At 43.1% G+C, this 17830-nt stretch overlaps 1 protein-coding gene across 1 annotated transcript in view; it reads right to left on the bottom strand.

Annotated features, from left to right (window-relative positions):
* GPC4 (glypican 4) overlaps positions 1-17830 on the bottom strand; it is a 141013-nt gene that overhangs the window by 42952 nt on the left and 80231 nt on the right. Inside the window, exon 2 of the mRNA XM_020969850.1 lies at positions 2924-3082. Within this exon, the coding sequence (XP_020825509.1) occupies positions 2924-3082 (159 nt within the window). The remainder of the gene's footprint in view (positions 1-2923; positions 3083-17830) is intronic.

The raw sequence follows: 17830 nt of genomic DNA, 5'->3' as shown, positions 1-17830 counted from the left end.
GCCTCAGGCAAGAAGGCTCTAAGATTATAAGTTGCAGACAGGTCACAATCTGCTGATGATTGAAAGGGTTCCCACCTCAAGCAAATCACAGACCCTAGACGGTTTAATAAACATGCAAGGATACAAAGATGAAAAAGAACACGACTTCTGCACACAAAACAGTTTAAAATCTAATGATGGGGGTTGGGAAAGACAAATACAAGGGGAATATGAACACAAAAGTGACCAGGAGAAGACAAGCAAGATACCATGAGAAATCTGGTAGGAGGGAGAGGTCACTCCCAGTTAGGGGCAGGGGATATCAGAACTTGATGGAAGAAGTAGAACTGGGCCTTGAAGGGAGAAATTTTAAGGGTGAGATTATGTGTGCGTGCATGTGCTTATATGTCTGGTGGAGGGGATGGGTGGGAGTAGTTCTTTCCAGGCACTGAGGATGGAGTGAATGAATGCAGTGACAGTATCAGGCAGGACAAGAACAGATGAAAGCAAGTCATCGAGTTTGACTAAAACACTGCAGGTGTGATAGAGAAAAGCATGTGATAAGTCTGGATGGATAGCATAGAATTAGATTGTAGAAGACCTCGAATGCCATTGCTTTCAAATATATACTTTAATACAGTAAGCAATGGGGAATCATTTGTTTTTTTAAAAAAATCAAAATGTAAAAGCGAAATTCATTGAAGTTTACATATGTAGGTACAAGAGAGGTACGAGAGAACTACAAACCTTGAATTTCTCCTCCTAAACTCGAATCTCTATGACTGCCAGACCTATGTCTAAATTAATCTTTATTTCTTCCCCCAGCACAGTGCCCAATACTTTGTAGGCACTAACTGGATGTTTGAATGAATTTTTAAATAGTCTTAGGAAAAATGGGCCAACTTCATTTTTTAAATATATATCTAGGTCATACTTGAAATATATTAGTTACAAAGACTATCACCAGAATAAGCACTGATTAATTTAATCTAGATCATTGTGTCCTTGACACATCCTGTTAACAGCATGTTTGGAGCTCTAAGACATTCAGGACTTAAGGAAAAACTATCTAGCTCCCCAAAGACTAAAACTATGCTATAGTTCAAAGGATGGTAAGCCTAGAAGGAATCCATTTTACAGATGAGCCAACTGAGACCTACAAAAGGGAAGGTACTGGTCCTAAGTCACAAAGGTAGTGAATGGCAGAGTTGGGATTTGAGCCCCAAGTCTTTGGCCTCCAAGACCAATGCTCTTGCAAATAAATAACAGTGGCCTCCCTCTTGGTTAGTGGTCCATAGCAATTTGGGGTAGGAGGATAGGATGGTGACATGGGTTCTCCAAGATAGGGCTTCTTTTGGAGGACTGCATCGGGCAAAGATTATCTTAATCACAAACTGGCAGCAAAGCCTTAGCATCATGGGCTAATAGATTTTGATCTGAAAGTGATCCAAGGCCATGAAACACTCCTTTTACAGTTGAAGAGACTGAGCTCCTAGAGAGAGGAAGTGACTTGTCCAGGGTCACAAATTAGATTATAGATATTTAAAATTTTTTGATAACTGTATTTCATTGTATTTGTAATTCTATATGTTTTCTTCTGTGCATTCGTAAACATTATTCCTAGCAAGGTTCCATATGCCTCAATAGACTGCCAAAAGGGTCTATGACACGCAAAAAAAAATTAAGAATCCCTGATGGAGTCAGGTATAGCTGCCCCATTTTACAGATGAGGAACTTGAGGCCTAGAGAAATTAGACTTGCTTAAGTTCATACAGCCAGTAAGTATCTGAGGTGAGATTTGAGCCCAGGTTTTCCAGATTCCCAGTCTACTACTGTATCTATAGATTAGAGATTGGCTGGCCCAACTTCCTCATTTTATAGGGGAAGACTCTTAAGGCCCAGAGGTGAAATGATTTGTTTAAGGTCACACAGGCTATAAGAGGCACAGCTTATGGCAGAATCTGGATTTGAACCCAGGTCCTCTGATTCTAAAGCCAGTGTTTTTTCAACTCCCATATGCTATCCCCAGTAGGTATGTAGTGTCACTTCATAATTATACATCCCGAGTGACCTTCCAATTTAGGGTTAGGAGCTAGGAGAAAAGGCATACCTAGTCCTCTCCAATCTTAGCAGTCAAACTTAGGGGGAACACACACACACACACACACACACACACATTCTGCTCTAAACAAACTTCTAGTATACAACAGGGAAGACATGACATATCTCGTCAAATGGAGATATGCAACTGAATGAGATCCAGTTTCTCATTTTGGACTTTTAAAACTCAAATCCCTAGGCAGAGATGAGGAATATAATAACAAGGAAGTCAGAGTCAGGGATGAAATGTCATTCAAGATAGGCACTGGCCTTGTGATCTTGTTGATAAAAGAAATTCTCAGCTGAGCAAACTCCCTCTTATAGCACCTTTTTTTCCAACTAAAAGTCTTGGTGTTTCCTAGAACATTGAGAGATTAAGAGGCATTAACTTCCTCAGGGTCACACAGCCAGTGTGTGTCAGAGGCGAGATTTGATCATGAGTCTTCTGACATGGTACCTTTCATTATCATTTTACAGGTGAGGAAACTGAGGGCCTGGAGAGGGTAAGTGATTTGTCCAAGGTCACACCATTAGTAAGGGGTTGGAATGGGTAGCATTCCAGTGTCCTTAGACAAAATCCATGTCCTTAGATTCCAAACCTACTGCTCATTCTGCCAATTGTATTAAGCTTGGCCTTCCCATTTCTCAGTGAAATCCTACATGATGGGACATTAAACTTCCTAATGATATAAGAATACAGGGGCACAATCAGCAAATATTCCTATTCCCTTACACAAACAATGGTCCAAGCCCAATCATTCTCAGCATTTCCACCCTCTCTTTCCCTCAAGAAATTAGACATTCAACAAAAAACAGGTTTAGAAACTGACTTTCCAATACGCACCATCAAATTTTTTATATCGGGAAGCAAACATGTTCTGCAGAGCATTGCAGTGCTCCCCTACGGCACTTCGGAAATCCTCTTTACTCTGCTGTCGGTACTTCTCCTCCATTTCTTGAGAGCAGCAAGTATAACCTTGAGCACAGATTTTCAGATGATCACCTGCAAGATGGGACAGAGCAGAGAAGCAGGTTATCGACACAGTCACTGATTGGGAAAAACATGGCATGTGCACTCACTCTGGGATGTAGCCAAGTTCTGGGGACTCATCACTGTGAGAAGCCTATGTGAGAAGAGTGAGGGAGAGATGGAAAGATACCAAGTTAAAATCAGAGCTGGTCATTTTGGGTTTCAGGATCGTGGAGAGAGGGCAGGCAAGAACATATTACAGAAAACAGACCTTTCACTTTTGGCTCCCAGAGGACATGGCATGACACTCCATTTGGCCCTTTGCTAGCCCGAGCCTTGATTCCTCATGAATCATCTGCCATGTGCATTAGAAAGATCTATGACTTCCATAGCATGGGGAATTTCTGATGTGGAGCTCTGAATTACTAGATAAGACCTGGGGACTTAGTGGAAAATCAGTCACTTTGGAGAGAGCAATTTCAAGCTGAGTAATGAGTTTGGAAGCCAGTTTGCAGAGGGTTGAGGAGTAAGAAGAGACACAAGTGGAGGCAGTAAGAGTAGACAACTTCTTCAAGAAGTCTGGCTGAGAAAGGGAGGAGAGATGGAGGATGAAAGCTTCTAGACAGTAACAAGGTTGGGAGAAGTCTGACTGAAGGAATAAAAAGAACATTGAAATGGAGGAAGGAGTGGAAGAATAAGTAATTATATGTCTCAGGGTGACTTTTTGAAGAGGAAAGGAGATTCTTGAATGAAAAGGTTCTATTTGGTATAAGTGAAGCGTCTGCCCACCAGCTAACTGTATGGCACATAAACCAGCTGAAAACAAAATCTGCAGGGCAATAGAAATAGGGAAGGTTGGCTTAACACCAAAAGAAGCATTGCTAATCTAGGGATTTCTGTGAACGGTCTTTGGGGGGGGATTATGACCATAATATCATACAGATTAGACTTCACATTAGCAGTTACCGAACTGAGTAGTGGTAAGAGGATTTGATTTTGAGTCAGAGGAAAGGGTTCAAATCCCAGCAGGGTCATCTTAGCTTCATCACTTCACTTTTCTGAAATAGTTTTCTCATCTGTAAAATGACACAGTTGGATTAATTGCCCTTCTAACTCTAAATTTAGATGCCTCCAAGTTCTATAAAGTTTTTTTCTTCATAGCCACTCTGCCAGAGAGGTAATAGAAGGATTATCATCCCATTTTTCAGATTAGGAAATGGAAGGCCAAATGGCAAGTCTTTGCCCATGGTCAAATGATGGATTTTCTATTACCAACAACACACACACACACACACACACACACACACACACACACACACACACACACACACACACCCCAAAAACAAAAATCCACCATTTCCCTAGGTCTGAAAATTCACAGCAGGAATTTTCACTTGAATTCAGGGACATATTTAGCAGGGAAATTAACCCATAGTCTCTGTCTGAGTTTCCGGCCTGTGGTTTTTATTCTGCTGTATTCATCGTACCTCTAACAATAAGGTAGCCCCCCCCAAACAGTCATTGTGTTCGGGGGCATTTGTGAAAGAATGCCCAAACACCACAGGCTAAGAATAGTCAATGGAGATGTTCAAAGTGGAAGCAAATACGGACCGACTCAAATGAACAACTGTGTTAATGGAGGGCTGGATGGTTTACACAGTGGTGGCTGTGGCCCCAGCTCCGACCCATCCGCTGCATGTGACCTGCTGACTTTCCAGATTCTTTTCAAAGGCTCAGCTGTGAAATGCAATGAATTCCCAAGGATTTTTGGAGAGTGGGGCAAGATGCTTAATGGGCTTGGAAAAGAATCGATGTCTACCTAATCCTGACTGGGGTCCTCAAAAACACTGAAGGGCCACTTGGAGACGACTAAATCCAAGAACAAAAAAGCCCCTGAAGGCCAGAAAATCCCAAGAGGCAGCGGGTGGTAACAGCAGCAGCAAAGAGCCATTCTCTCCATTGAAACAGGTACCACACACCCATTGGTAAAAACTTAGCAGAGAGATCCTTCCATAGTGAGTTGCAATAATAAATGTTACTTGAAAACAGCTGTAAGAGAAAAGATGGTAAAGTTTTCACTAGCATATATACTCAGGGCAAGAAGGCCCCCAGTGATGAACTTCGAGGAGGGCATGAACAAGAATAGCCTAAGGATGGATAGGCATGGATGATTTATATTACTGAAAGGAAGACCAACATCATTGCAATCACAGATCTTTTGGAGTATCTGAGCATAGGAATCATTCAAATAGTACTTGTGCTGCTCTGATTTTACATCCCATTTCTATGTACAAATAATCACCTACATATGCAATGTTCTCTCCTCCCTTGCTAGAAGCAGCTCAGGTGCTATCTTCCTATATCAGGACTTTGTTGTTGTCCCAGCCTGGGTGTTCACCCTCTCTCTCAAAATTACTTTGTATTTACGTATCTGTGTGCGTATTTGTGTTCACCAGGTAGAATGTAAGCTCCATGACAGCAGCAGGGACTTTTACAATTGTCTGCTCTCCCCCGATCGATACTGCAGGCTACCCAAAGGGCAATGGAGACATGCATGATGGGCATAAAAAAGGCTGTGGTATACTACCTTCCATACTTTGTGTACAAAACTAGTAGATAAGATATCAGCCCGGAAATGTATCATCAGAAAAGGAGGTGGGCCAATCATGTAGGGAGAGGTAGCCTATGAGCTACCTTGATGCCCACGGAATATTAAAGGAGAGAAAGGCCTGACAGCCATGTTGGGTAGCTACTCCATGGAGGACTGATAGGAAAACATAGTAAAGTAAAAAATGAGAAGGCATGGGTGGGTGACTGAGCAATCATGGCAGTGGCATCAACACCGGTAATATCAGCAGACTTTTGGAAAGGCAGCAGTAAATGTAGTGCAAAGATTATAGAATTTGATGTCAAAAGACCCAAGTTCAAGTGCTGATTCTGCTACTCACCCCCTGCGTGACTGAGTAATGTACTTCCTTCTGGACTATATGATCTCCCAGGTCCCTTCTGGCTTAGACTTTCTATGGTTCTGAGAGATAACAGCTATTGTTACACACGGAAGTATATTAGGTGCTGTAAAAAAGCCAATAGGACAGCATAATATTTTTCTTCCACCCAATTCATACATGACTACAGGTGCAGAATTAGAGATGTCTATACCAAAACCAAATACAAATTAAATAAAGGGTTTATATTGTAATCTGTCAAGTGAGAAGATGTCAAAAAGGAAGGAGTTAGGGGAGTCCCAGCCTCTGGCCCCCACTAAGAGACTTAAAAGGAAAAAGAGAAGAGGGGAAAAGATGTTACCACCTGTAAAATGGGGGCACTGTTACTTACACTACCTGTAACTCACATCAAAATCTGGAGAAAAAAGGATTATTACTTTAGTTGGGGAAGACTTTGGAGAGTCTGAAGTCGAATTCCAGAAAGTCCTTGTTTTCTTGAGGAGAGGGAGATCAGTAAGCTGGAACAAAGATCATGAGTGGAGAGGGTGCTTAGCTGCAGTTTTCATAAGCCCCTTCTACTTTCACGAAAAGGTGACTGAAAACAAACCTTCATTTTCTGAGCTCAAATGTGGAGGAAACCTGAGCCCAGGAAAACTCTGAGCCTTTTCAAGTTCAAATTCAGGTAATTTTTAAAATTGCTTAGTCCCTAATTTTGTCCTAATTTCTAGCCTTCCTCCGACTAAAAGTCATCTTCTTGACTGTGAATCCAGGAAGCCACAAACAGAGCAGACTTCAGGGGGTCACAAAGTATGAGAAGGCAAAAGGGACAAGTAGCCTTCTCCCTTTCTAAGCTACCAAAGAAACTCAGGAGGCATTTACAATCCTCTAATTCCTGGGAACAAAGAAAGCCTCCAAAGATTTTAAATAATGGGGAGGGGGAAAGGGGGATAGTGGAGAATGGGTGTATTAATCCAGCCTCCCTCCTTCCAAACACAGTTGAATGTGCAATAGCTTCAGGGAGAAAAATAATCAGGCTTCAACCAAGTATATAAATCATAGATCAATGCTTCACAGACTTTTCAAGACTAGGAACTCCCTTTTAAGGTCAAACCATTTCATTTCACATCTCTCTCTCTCCCTCCTTTCTCCCCTCCTCTCTCCCCTTTCTCTCTCTTTCCTCCTTTCCCTCCCTCTTTCCCTCTCTCTCTCTGTGTCCCTCTCTTCCTCGCTCTCCCTTTCCCTCTCCCCTTCCCTCTCCAACTCCTTCCCTCTCCTCCCTTCTCTCTGTCTCTTTCTCCTTTCTTTTTCTTTCTTCCCCCTTCCTTTTCCCTCCTTTCCTCTTCCTTCTCTCTTTCACACACACACACACACACACACACACACACACACAGAGTTGTGGTGCAGTGATTTAGTCAGGGAAATCGAGTTTGAATCCTGTCTTTGCCACTGACTTGTTATGTGACCTTGGACAAGTCATTTACTCTGGACTTCAAATTTCTCCTCTATAAATTGATGAGGTTGGAACAGATGATTCCTAGGGGCTTCTGCAGTCCTAAAGCTCTGGCCCTATGGTAAAAGAAATATGCTGTCCAGAGAGAAGCATGCACTTCCTGCAGACCCCGGTGTGGGAAGCACCGCTGGAGGCACCAAAGCTGGGCAGGGTAGAGGGACTTCACAGCTAGTTTGTAAACAAGAGCATTATGCAGTCTCTGATGGGGGAAAAATGGTGGGTTTGGCTTATTCTTGTGAAAACATGGCTCTAATTCTTGACAAATAAAGGAGTAAAGTAAGAATGCCCACTTTCCTCACTGCTAATTGACACGGTTCTGCAAGTGTTCATGCCTGCCATAAATCAGGAGAAAGAAATTAAAGATGTAAGCACGGGCAAAGAGGACAAAAATGATCCTTCTTTGCTGACAACAGGATGGTTTACCCCCAGAAAATCAGCAAAAAGAGTAACAGATAATGAAGAGCTTCACAAAATTAGCAGGTTACAAAATCGATGGTGTTTCTATATGACGGTAACAAAACCCAGGAGGAAATAAGAGAAATAAGTCCCTGTGACAATAACTACAAAATGCACAAGATGTCTGGGAGCCTATATACCAAGGCATGCTTAAGATCTGTATGAATGGAATTATAAAATACTCTTAAAAGACATAAAGAATGATTGAAATAATTGGAGTGCTCATAGATGGGCCACACCAATATAATAAAAATGACAATACTACCTAAATTATGGATTGGGTGCTAAACTAATCAAAGTACTGAGGGAATACTTTGGAGAGTTAAGAACAAAAAGTCCACTAAAAGAATGAAAAACAATAAGAAAGGATATATAATACCAAAATGCATTCCCCAATGGATATATGGTCAAAAGATATGAACAAACAATTTCCCAAAGCACTACAATTTCTTAGCAGTCATATGAAAGACTGCTCTAAATCACTAATGAGAGAAATGCAAATGAAGACAACTTTGAGATTTTACCTGATACACCAGAAATGGGGGGAGGGGGGAGGATGACAAAAGATGAGAATAGTCAGTGACGGAGGGGCTGTGGAGAGCTGGGAATTGAACCCATCATGCTGGAAAGCAATTTGGAATCGTGCAGAGAAAGTGAATAAAATGTCCACATCCCTTTGACCCAGAGATCCCTACTGCTAGACATATACTCCAAGAAGGTCAAAGACAATAAAGAAAAGATCTCACATATACCAAAATATTTATAGTGGTATATTATTACTGTTCAGTCTTTTCAGTCGTGCCCGACTCTTGCGTGACCCTATTTAGGGTTTTCTTGGCAAAGATGCTGGAGTGGTTCGCCATTTCCTTCTCCAGCTCATTTGACAGATGAGGAAACTGAGGCAAACAGGGTGAGGTGACTTGCCCAGGGTCACACAGGCCAGATTTGAACTCAGGGAGATGAGCCTTAATGATTCCAAGCCCAGTGCTAGGGATATAGCTGCCCTATATAGTGGTATATTTTGTAGCAAAGAACTGGAAATAAAATAGATGCCCAATGTGCTATGTGAATAAAGTATCTAATTATTGCAACAGAAGAAAAAGGAAACAGAAAAGTATTCAGGGAGGAATGAAAGGACTGATATGAGTGATACATTAGACTGTTCAACAGAGGGGTGGGGCAGGTATGGGTGCACTATACTGCCTACACTCGACTTGAATGAGGTATTTCTTTTTATTAATTGCCTTTTTATCATTTTCTTTTTGTTATTTGTTGTAAGAAGGGATGGTTCACTGGCTAGTGTTACAACAAAAGTTATCTTAAAAAAGATGGTTCTGTGAGACTAGAGGTAAAGGATGCCTCCCTCCATTTAGCAGGGAGGGCTATAGGTGCAAAATGAGACCTCCATTAACAAGATAGTGGTGATTTCTTTTGCTATACTTTGCTTCCTCATTATAAGGGCAAATTCCATTAGAGGGTGTCATTTGAAAGTGACAATCTAAAACAAAATGTATACTTAATTAATGAATACTTCTGGAATCCCATGCTCCAGTCATGAGCAATGCTTGCTGCTCACATGCAGGATTTCTACGAGCCTCTATTCCCCTCTCTCCTGACACTTTCTGTGGCACCAAAGGCAGTCTCATGATAGAATGAAATAAGCTCTTTTTTTTTTTGCGCCATACTGTGCTGCCTCTCAGGGAGGTTCTACTCTACACAATGATTCTCCCATTGCTCAGATTATTTCTTGCATCCTCTTTGGGGAACAGTCTTTAGAGCCAGTTTAAAAGTCGGCCTCATGCTACAAGCACTGCATTGTGGGAGGATGGAAAAACAGAGAGAATATTCATCTGAACTGGTCTTTTTCGTTGGCCACTTTACTCCAAATGGCTCGTGGCACCTGGCTGCCACACAAATGAAATCCACCCTTGAAGGTCGACTTGCTGTGTGCAAGAGGGTGCCAGTGAAGGCACCAGAGGTCTGAAGGCCAGTCCCAGAGAACACTAGATCTCAGGGATGGGCACTAATCCATCCACTCTCACAGTAGGCTTCCATTCTAATTACTGCATGACAGTAAGCTTTTAACTCATTATAGATAATGGATATTATTACTGCTTTTAGAAAATAATGGGACAAGAGACTGTGACCACCATTTAACATAGAATACCTCTTCCATCATCCAAGAAGCTTACCCAGCTCTAAGATCGATGGCCAGAATCAAGCCCATTAGTCTACCCTATCTTTGGAGGTAAGCACCAGTATAGTAATTCTGAGCGTGAAGATGGCCAAGCTTGGAGTTTCTAAGTATGCATGGGTCTGCAGCATTCCATCACTGGAACATTCTCATGAATTTTTTTTTTTCTTGGCTAGGGTTTGAGGGAAAAGGGAGAACGTGGAGAATGTCTGTTTTCACCTCGTCTCTCTCTTTTCTCCTAATTTCCATTACCTAACAATTCTTAACAAAACAAAACCAAAAACTGTACCACAGATTGGAGGTGGACTTCCAGGAAATCCGTCCTGTGAAAAGACAGTAAAAATACAAAAGTATCCCTCATGCACTGAAGAGAGCAAAGTCTTCCAAAGGTTATCAGGAAGCAATACCACCAAATACTTTTCAGAGCTTCCTTCTGATAAAGAAAAATGAGATTCGGAAACTAGATGTCCAACTGCATCAAACATCCTTCAGAAATCCCTGGCAGAAGGCAATAAAATAATGGGGGAGGGGGAGTATTTCTGTTGCTGTTCTTCTCCCCTTTACATCCCTCTGACCGCACTTCACATGTAATCCTCACTGCCCTCGTGCTTGGGGATGTGCAGCCTTCTCCCTCTAATACAATTCAGGCCCCAAGGCAAAACTCTGAGAAGACAGGTAGGGGAATAGAGCATCTGCTGTACAGTTGTATTGCTGTGGGTTTCCAGGCCATGTGCTGGTTGCTCCCCACCTACTGGACAGAGTACATCCTCCCTTAGAGGCAGCATGGGAGAGTGGAAGAAACATAAGCCTTGGGATCAAGAGAGACCTTGGAAGCACCCTGCGTTTCTAAAACTTATTAGCTGTGTACTATGAGCAACGGAGTCAATCCCTCTGAGCCTCAGTCAATTTCCTTACCTTTCAAATAGATATAACAACTACCTACTTCAGTGGGTTCCTGATCCATTGATGTAGGCACTCCCCATATGGCTACAGATCTCAACCCATTCAGGCTTTCTCATCCCAGGTAATTCTGCTCTTTGGCTTTGCATATACATAGTCCACAGAGGATCTAGCCAATGCACTAGAGGCATCCCTCTAGATCCCTTAAAATATTAAGCTGTCCGTCATCCCTTGCTCCTGTTGGCTGACTGGATTTCTCTGTGGTTCTCTGATGCCTTTTTCATTTCCTCTCATGCATACATCAGCCATTGGTGGTCTTCTACAACCTGTTCTTGCCTACCATTTATCTCTCCGTTGCCCCTTGGGGTCAAGTGTCATTTTGACTCTTCAGGAATTATATTGGTGATTCATAGCCATTCAGCATCATTAGAATAATGAAAAAGATGGGGCTTTGGCAGGTAGCCACAATGGACCAAGACCTAACAGTCCCTTCCACTACCTTCCCCATTTTGCCAGCCATTCCTACACTGAACTTGAGGTAGGGACTCAAGGGGTCAGATGGAAGCCACAGACTCAGTTTTGGAGGACATGGCTTAGAGTAAAGGTTGATATTGCTACCTACTGCTTTCAAGCTGGTAGGGCCCTTAGGGATCATTAGATCCAATAGACAGGAGGGTGCATAGGCCCAGATTTGGGAAGGACCTGCCCAAGTTCATACAGTAATAGAACCAGAACTAGACCCAAATCTTCCAATCCCACGGAATCTCTGAGTTGAAAGTGACCAAGAGACTCTCTAGTCCAGCCCCCTCTAAGACATACCAAGTGGTCATCCAGCCTCTGCTTGAAGACTCAAAGTCTAGTGCCCTCCGTGTGCCCAGGGTGATGACCCTAGGCTTAGCTTGCCCTTCCAAAATACTCCATACTCAAAATGATCGACCAGCCTTTGAATAAGCAAGTTCAGTGATGTGATAAGGGAATAACTACTGCCCATTCTGTTCTTTGTGGCCAACTCTAATGGTGGTAAAATTCCTCAGTGTACTGAACCCAACTTTGCCTCTGGGTAACTTGCCGGAGTTTGTTGCTATGAGTGCTTCACGGGTACTAATGAAGCATGGATGAGAGTGACTAAGCCTGAAAGTCTGGTAGGTCCCTTGGGTGTTAAATGGAAGAGCCCAGTGTCACCCACAAACCTGGAGACATCACTGTGAACCACCTCCTTTGGCTCTTTTTAAAATGTGAGAATAAAAGCAGACCCAGAACGAACCCCTGGGGGCTTCCTACTGTTTCCTACTCTAGAGAGGTATTCATTTATCCCTCCCTTTGTTGTCCATCTCTAAGCTAGGCTCCACGAAGTGATCAAACACTGAAACCCCACAGTGACTCAGTTTCTTGAGTTTACTGAAATCTTATCAAAAACAGCTGTCTGAAAGTCTCAAAAATTAACAGCACTGCTTTCTCTTTAATGACACTCATTTACCTCCTCAGCATGTTCTAATCAATTAGCAAGGAATTCTCTTACAAAAACAATGTTATTTTCCCCCAGTAGACTATGTTTAAGTCTTCGATGATCCTACCCTTTATTTTAGGCCAATGGTTCTACAAACTTATTCTTATTTTCCTTCTAACCTTTCACAGAGAGGCCACTGGGTCCTGGCAATTTATGATTACCCAATGTGTTATTTTAGGCCTAGAACATCTGATACATTTTAGTACTACCTCCAACCAGTCCAGTAAATTTCAAGGGAACTCCCCAGCATCTCTCTCAGTGCAAACCAAGGCCAAGGATCCAGTTGCTTCCCCCAAACCCATCTCTGACCTAACATGGTGACATGAAAATGGGGCCAAGGCCCTAATGCTGTATTTATCAAGTGCCCTTCATGTGCCAGATGCTGTATGTGAATACAAGAAATTACAAAAGGCTCATTCCACATTCCACACCCCATTGCAAGTTAAGAGATGAGCAAAAGGGGATGTGGTGGGGGGAGGAATGGTGATTTTCATAACTTTAAGGGATTTTCTCACTCTTCCTTTCCCTCCATGATTGTCATCCCCCTCCACAGCCCAAATAAAGTAGAACAGGAGAGATTTCTTACATTTGGATCAATATAGATGAGAACTTTCACCTCCATCTTGTGCAACAGTTGACAAGTTGTTTCTGGAGCTGACCAGGGAAATAGATCTTACACAACAAGGTTGTTCTGAGATATCTGAGGCCCTGCTGCCCTTACCTTGGATAGGATTCAAATCCAGAGAGCTAAGTGAAAGGTAAACTATGATTCTCCTGGGTCTATCCTATCCTCAAATGCATTCATATCACATTAAGGAATTTTGACAGAGGTATAATAAGGACATCCCCAGACAAAATATGTGATATATTCAAACGTATTCAAATCCTACCAAAATGGCCATTTAAAGCAATTAGGGTCATTAGTGCTGACTTGATCTAGGCAGCATAGACAAGTCCTTACTTATCCAAGTGGAGACAAGCACTCTTGTATGGCCACTCTCAGCTGTTCCAAATCATCAGAACAAAATTCACAAAGTTCAAAAAGACCCTTCAAAGGTTGCTGAATTAACTATTTATTGAGGCCTTTATAGCTCAAGTCAGGGGTAACTATCTGAAATCACATAAACCATGCTTCGAGGCGTGATTATTTTTATTTGTTTTTTAATAAGTTGCAGCAAATTTGGTCCTTTTATAAAACCCGTCTGCCTGCAAATGAACACATTTCTATGTATTTCTTTAGAGTCACTGAATGTTAGTGCTAAGAAAAGGACCTTAGAGATCAGGATGATCTAGTCCAACTTTAAATCCATGGTCCCATAGGAAGAACGACAGATTTGCAATAGAGGATGTGGGTTTGAATCCTACCCCTTCTGTTTCACATCTGTCACTTGGGCAAGCCCCTTCCCCTGGATTTGGACTAGCTGATCTCTAAGGTTCCTTCTGGCTCTACATCTAAATCCTATGACTGTTATTCTACAGAAGGAGGAAAATTCAGAGTGGGCAAGTGGCTTTCCTAAGTTCACACAGCAAGTCAGCAGAAGAGCCAGGCTCCTCCTCCCAGTCCAACACTCTGTAGGTTAAATCATTCTACCTCTACCATCATGAATGCCTTGAACCCCAGTTTTATTTACCCCCTCCCCTTATGAGCCCTAGGCAAATCACTTCCATGGTTGGGCATGTTTCCTCTGTTCAAATGAAAGAGTAAGACTAGAGAATGCTTATGGTTCCTTCCAGCTCTAAATCCCATGATGCTCTAGCCTACATCAGTGCTTCTTAACCTAAGGTCTGTGGATTTTTTACATATCTTACACATACACACACACACACACACACACATACACACACACACACACGTATTTCAATATAATTAGTTTCCTTTGTAATTCCATGTATTTTCTTTGATGCATTTAAAAACCTTTTTCTGAGAAGAGAGCTATGGGTTTTACCTAGCAGACTGCCAGAAAGTTCCATGGCATAAGAGAGGTTAAGAAAGTCTCATTTAAGGGGAACAATTCCCAGGTATTCCAGGCTCCGAAAACCTCTGCTAAAAAGGTGTCAGACGCAAAACGTAGGTTGGTGTAATGAGCGTCCTTGGCTGGGCCGTCATGCGCTTTTCCCCACTCGTTTCTGAGTTTCCTTTTATAATGATGACTTCAGTCTTAGGGACTGAACGAACATGTAATTAATATATTTATGATCTTTAAAGGCTCGCTTCGGGCTGTTTGCACAGCAGGATAGAAAGGAGTGGCTTCTTTGTCAGCTGGATGACAAGAAGAGAGAGCAACTAGGCAGGCAGCCACCTGCAGTGTGCTGCCTCACAAGCCCCTGCAGGCCTGTCCAATTCCTGCCTGGCCTCAGAGACAGGGCTCCCAACCAGAGGCCCCAGAGACAGAGGGAGAGACGGGTAGATAGGAAAGGAGGGAGAGAGGAAGAGGAATAGGAGGAGACGGGGAGAGGAAAGAATGAACAGTAGATGAACGAACAGAGAGAGAGAGGAGAGAGAATAGCTGAGGAAGGAGGGAGGGAGGGAAGAAGGGAGAGTGGGAGAGAGAGAAAGAGAGAGAGAGAAGAGAGATCAAAGACAGAAAATGAGCAGAGAATGCACATATAGAGAGGGTAAGAAAGAACAGAGACAGGAGGAAGGAAGAGAAAGAAGAGATGAGGAGGGTGAGAGAGAGAATCTAAAATAGAAGGAGGGAAAAGAAAAAGAGAGATAGGAAGGGAAGGAGACAAGGAGAGATGGGGGGAGGGAGGGAGGGTGAGAGGGAGAGAGACAGACAGACACCATAAGAGAAACAGTCCCTTGGATTGGAAGGAGCCCTTTGGGTACCACAAGTCTCTTTCAATTGTAATTAACAAAGGGACAGAGAAGGCTTTCTGATCTCTTTGCTGGAGAGCTCAGACTTTGAAATGACAGTAATTCTAAATGGAAAGATATATTGGCTGTAGTATATTGCCAATGATGAGGCATGTGAATGGTACCAGACAGGAAATGTATGACCAGAAAAGGAGGTGAGATGATCAACCACCCAGAGCAAAAGCTGGTAGATGGACTGGCTGAGTGCTGTGATGGTAGTACCCATGTCATATTATTTTTAATATAAAACAAGGCCTCCAGCCATGTTATTTTAGACCCTCTGTGAGGCATTTACAGGAGAACATATATGAGAAATGCACCAGATGACAAAGGTCTGGCTGGGGAGCAATCAGCCCCATTGGAGAGAGTGCCTACACATGGATGAGATCCTGGCTCCATTGAGATACTGAAGTGTAGGAAGACAACGTCTGGAAAAACTCACCAGCTGGAGGGGGTCGAAACCCATGCAGTTTTTCAGAGGTCTTCCCAATTGTGAAAGACCCAGGGTTAGAGCTAGACATTGCCTTGGCCAGCCTAGTCCAGCCTCCTAGACAAGAAAAGAGGAGGGGGCCTCTTTTTCTTTGAACACACAGACACCAGGGGTCATCAATGGGTACTCACTCCATCCAAGTGATTGCTAGAAAGCTGAAGGTTTTGTGACAGCTGCTAGCTACATTGTCAGAGAAATGGGGCTACAAGGAAGAAAACTTTAGGCCGGGGCGGGGGGTGGGGAGTGCATCTGCCATTGGCAGGGCAGCTTAAATAAAGAGCACATTTTCCACTAAAAGCTTTATTTCTTCCAATATTTTCTCCTTTTATCAGCCACGTGATCTGGACCAAAATGTAAAATTAATGACAATAAAGAAAAAGTAACTGGGCAAAACAAAAAGGGAAGAGAGAAGGAAGGGAGGAGGGGGGGAGAGGAAAGCAAAAACCTAGCTAGAACACTAGAAAGCTGGACTTGAATCAGCAGACCATGGTTCAAATCCTAGCCCAGACATTTATTAACAGGATGAACATGGGTAAGTCACCTCCCCTCTGGGCCTCAATTTACCCCCCTGAAAATCGAGGATAATAGTTGGCATACCAATCTGCCAGGGTGGTGGTGAGGAAGTTGCTTTTTCAACCCTGAAGCACTAGAGCTTTGGGATAAATTATATCAAATATACAAGAGGCAAAAATCTTCCCCACACTCTTGAGCCTTTAACAAGGGTGCAGGCAGAACCAAAAGAACAAACAAGCAAGCAAACGATGCTTTTGTTCTGTGTCCCCAGCCGAACCAGTCCCAGATCCCCCCACCTCTGGCCCTGTTTTCCTTCTTTTCTCTTCTTTCTCCCCTCCCTATAGTTACATAGCCAGAGTATATGCTCAAACGTCTACTGCCTTCCCCCTGAGGCCCCCTCCAAACAATACTCTCTGTATCTGTGAAGATGCCAAATGAAGGGCCCCCCCCCCAAGGTAAGCACATGCTTCCACATTTAGTCCTGGCCAAGTACTTTTCTCAATGCAATATAGAGCAGGTGTTCTCTCCATTTTACAGAACAGGACATCAAGGCGACTTGTTGCCCGCCATCACCCAGCTAGTGAGTCCTCGACCTGGAACCTGACCCAGACCTCCTGAGCCCAAGTCTGGGGCTCTTCCTCCAGGACTGCACTGCCTCCCCACTAATAATGGCACTCATTGAATCGGCCATGCCCCACTGCCCACGCCGCCTCTCCAAAGACAAGCCTCACACCAGATGGCTCGCCATTCAATGAATCAACCCTCTGTCTGGGCAATAGGGGGAAAAAAGCTGCTCCCCTTGTTACATTTTCTTCAATACCAGTCTTCTCCCTCCCAGCCCTTCCCTTCATCCATTCCAAATGAGGCCAACTGCTTATTCATTCCTCCCCCTCAGCAACAAGCACCTGAAATAATATAATTGGAATACAGTCAGAGACAGATCAATAGCTCAATACACCTGGCCAAACCTTGGCTAGAGTTGATCAAAAAAGCTTCCAGTCTTGATTCTCAGGACCAAATTTAATCCTAACCCTAGACTCACCAGCAACTGTCATGGCAAACTCAGTCACCCACACCAGCTGGTCTTCACCATGTCCCAGAATTGGAAAGGACTTCAACAATCTTTGTTTTTATTTGTATTTACCCTCTATACATCCCAATAAATGTGCTTGTTGTCTCCCTCATTTGAAAATAAGCTCCTCAAGGGTAGGAAATCTTTCATTCTTTAGATTCATAGCATAGTGGCTGGCACATATATGGCACAAATACAATAAACACTCACTTGCTTGGCCATCCAGTCCAACCCTCTATGCCTGTGGGGATTTGGAGGACGACAGAGTCTGAACCAGGGCAATGAGATGAGAGATGAAATGGATGCCACAGCGCCAACCCCCATCAGAAACCAGAAT

Source organism: Phascolarctos cinereus, unplaced genomic scaffold (genome assembly GCF_003287225.1).
Source record: "Phascolarctos cinereus isolate Bilbo 61053 unplaced genomic scaffold, phaCin_HiC Scaffold_8;HRSCAF=390, whole genome shotgun sequence".
Lineage (NCBI taxonomy): Eukaryota > Metazoa > Chordata > Mammalia > Diprotodontia > Phascolarctidae > Phascolarctos > Phascolarctos cinereus.
The sequence above is the reverse complement of the archived record's forward strand: the minus strand, read 5'-3'. Positions and strand labels throughout refer to the sequence as shown.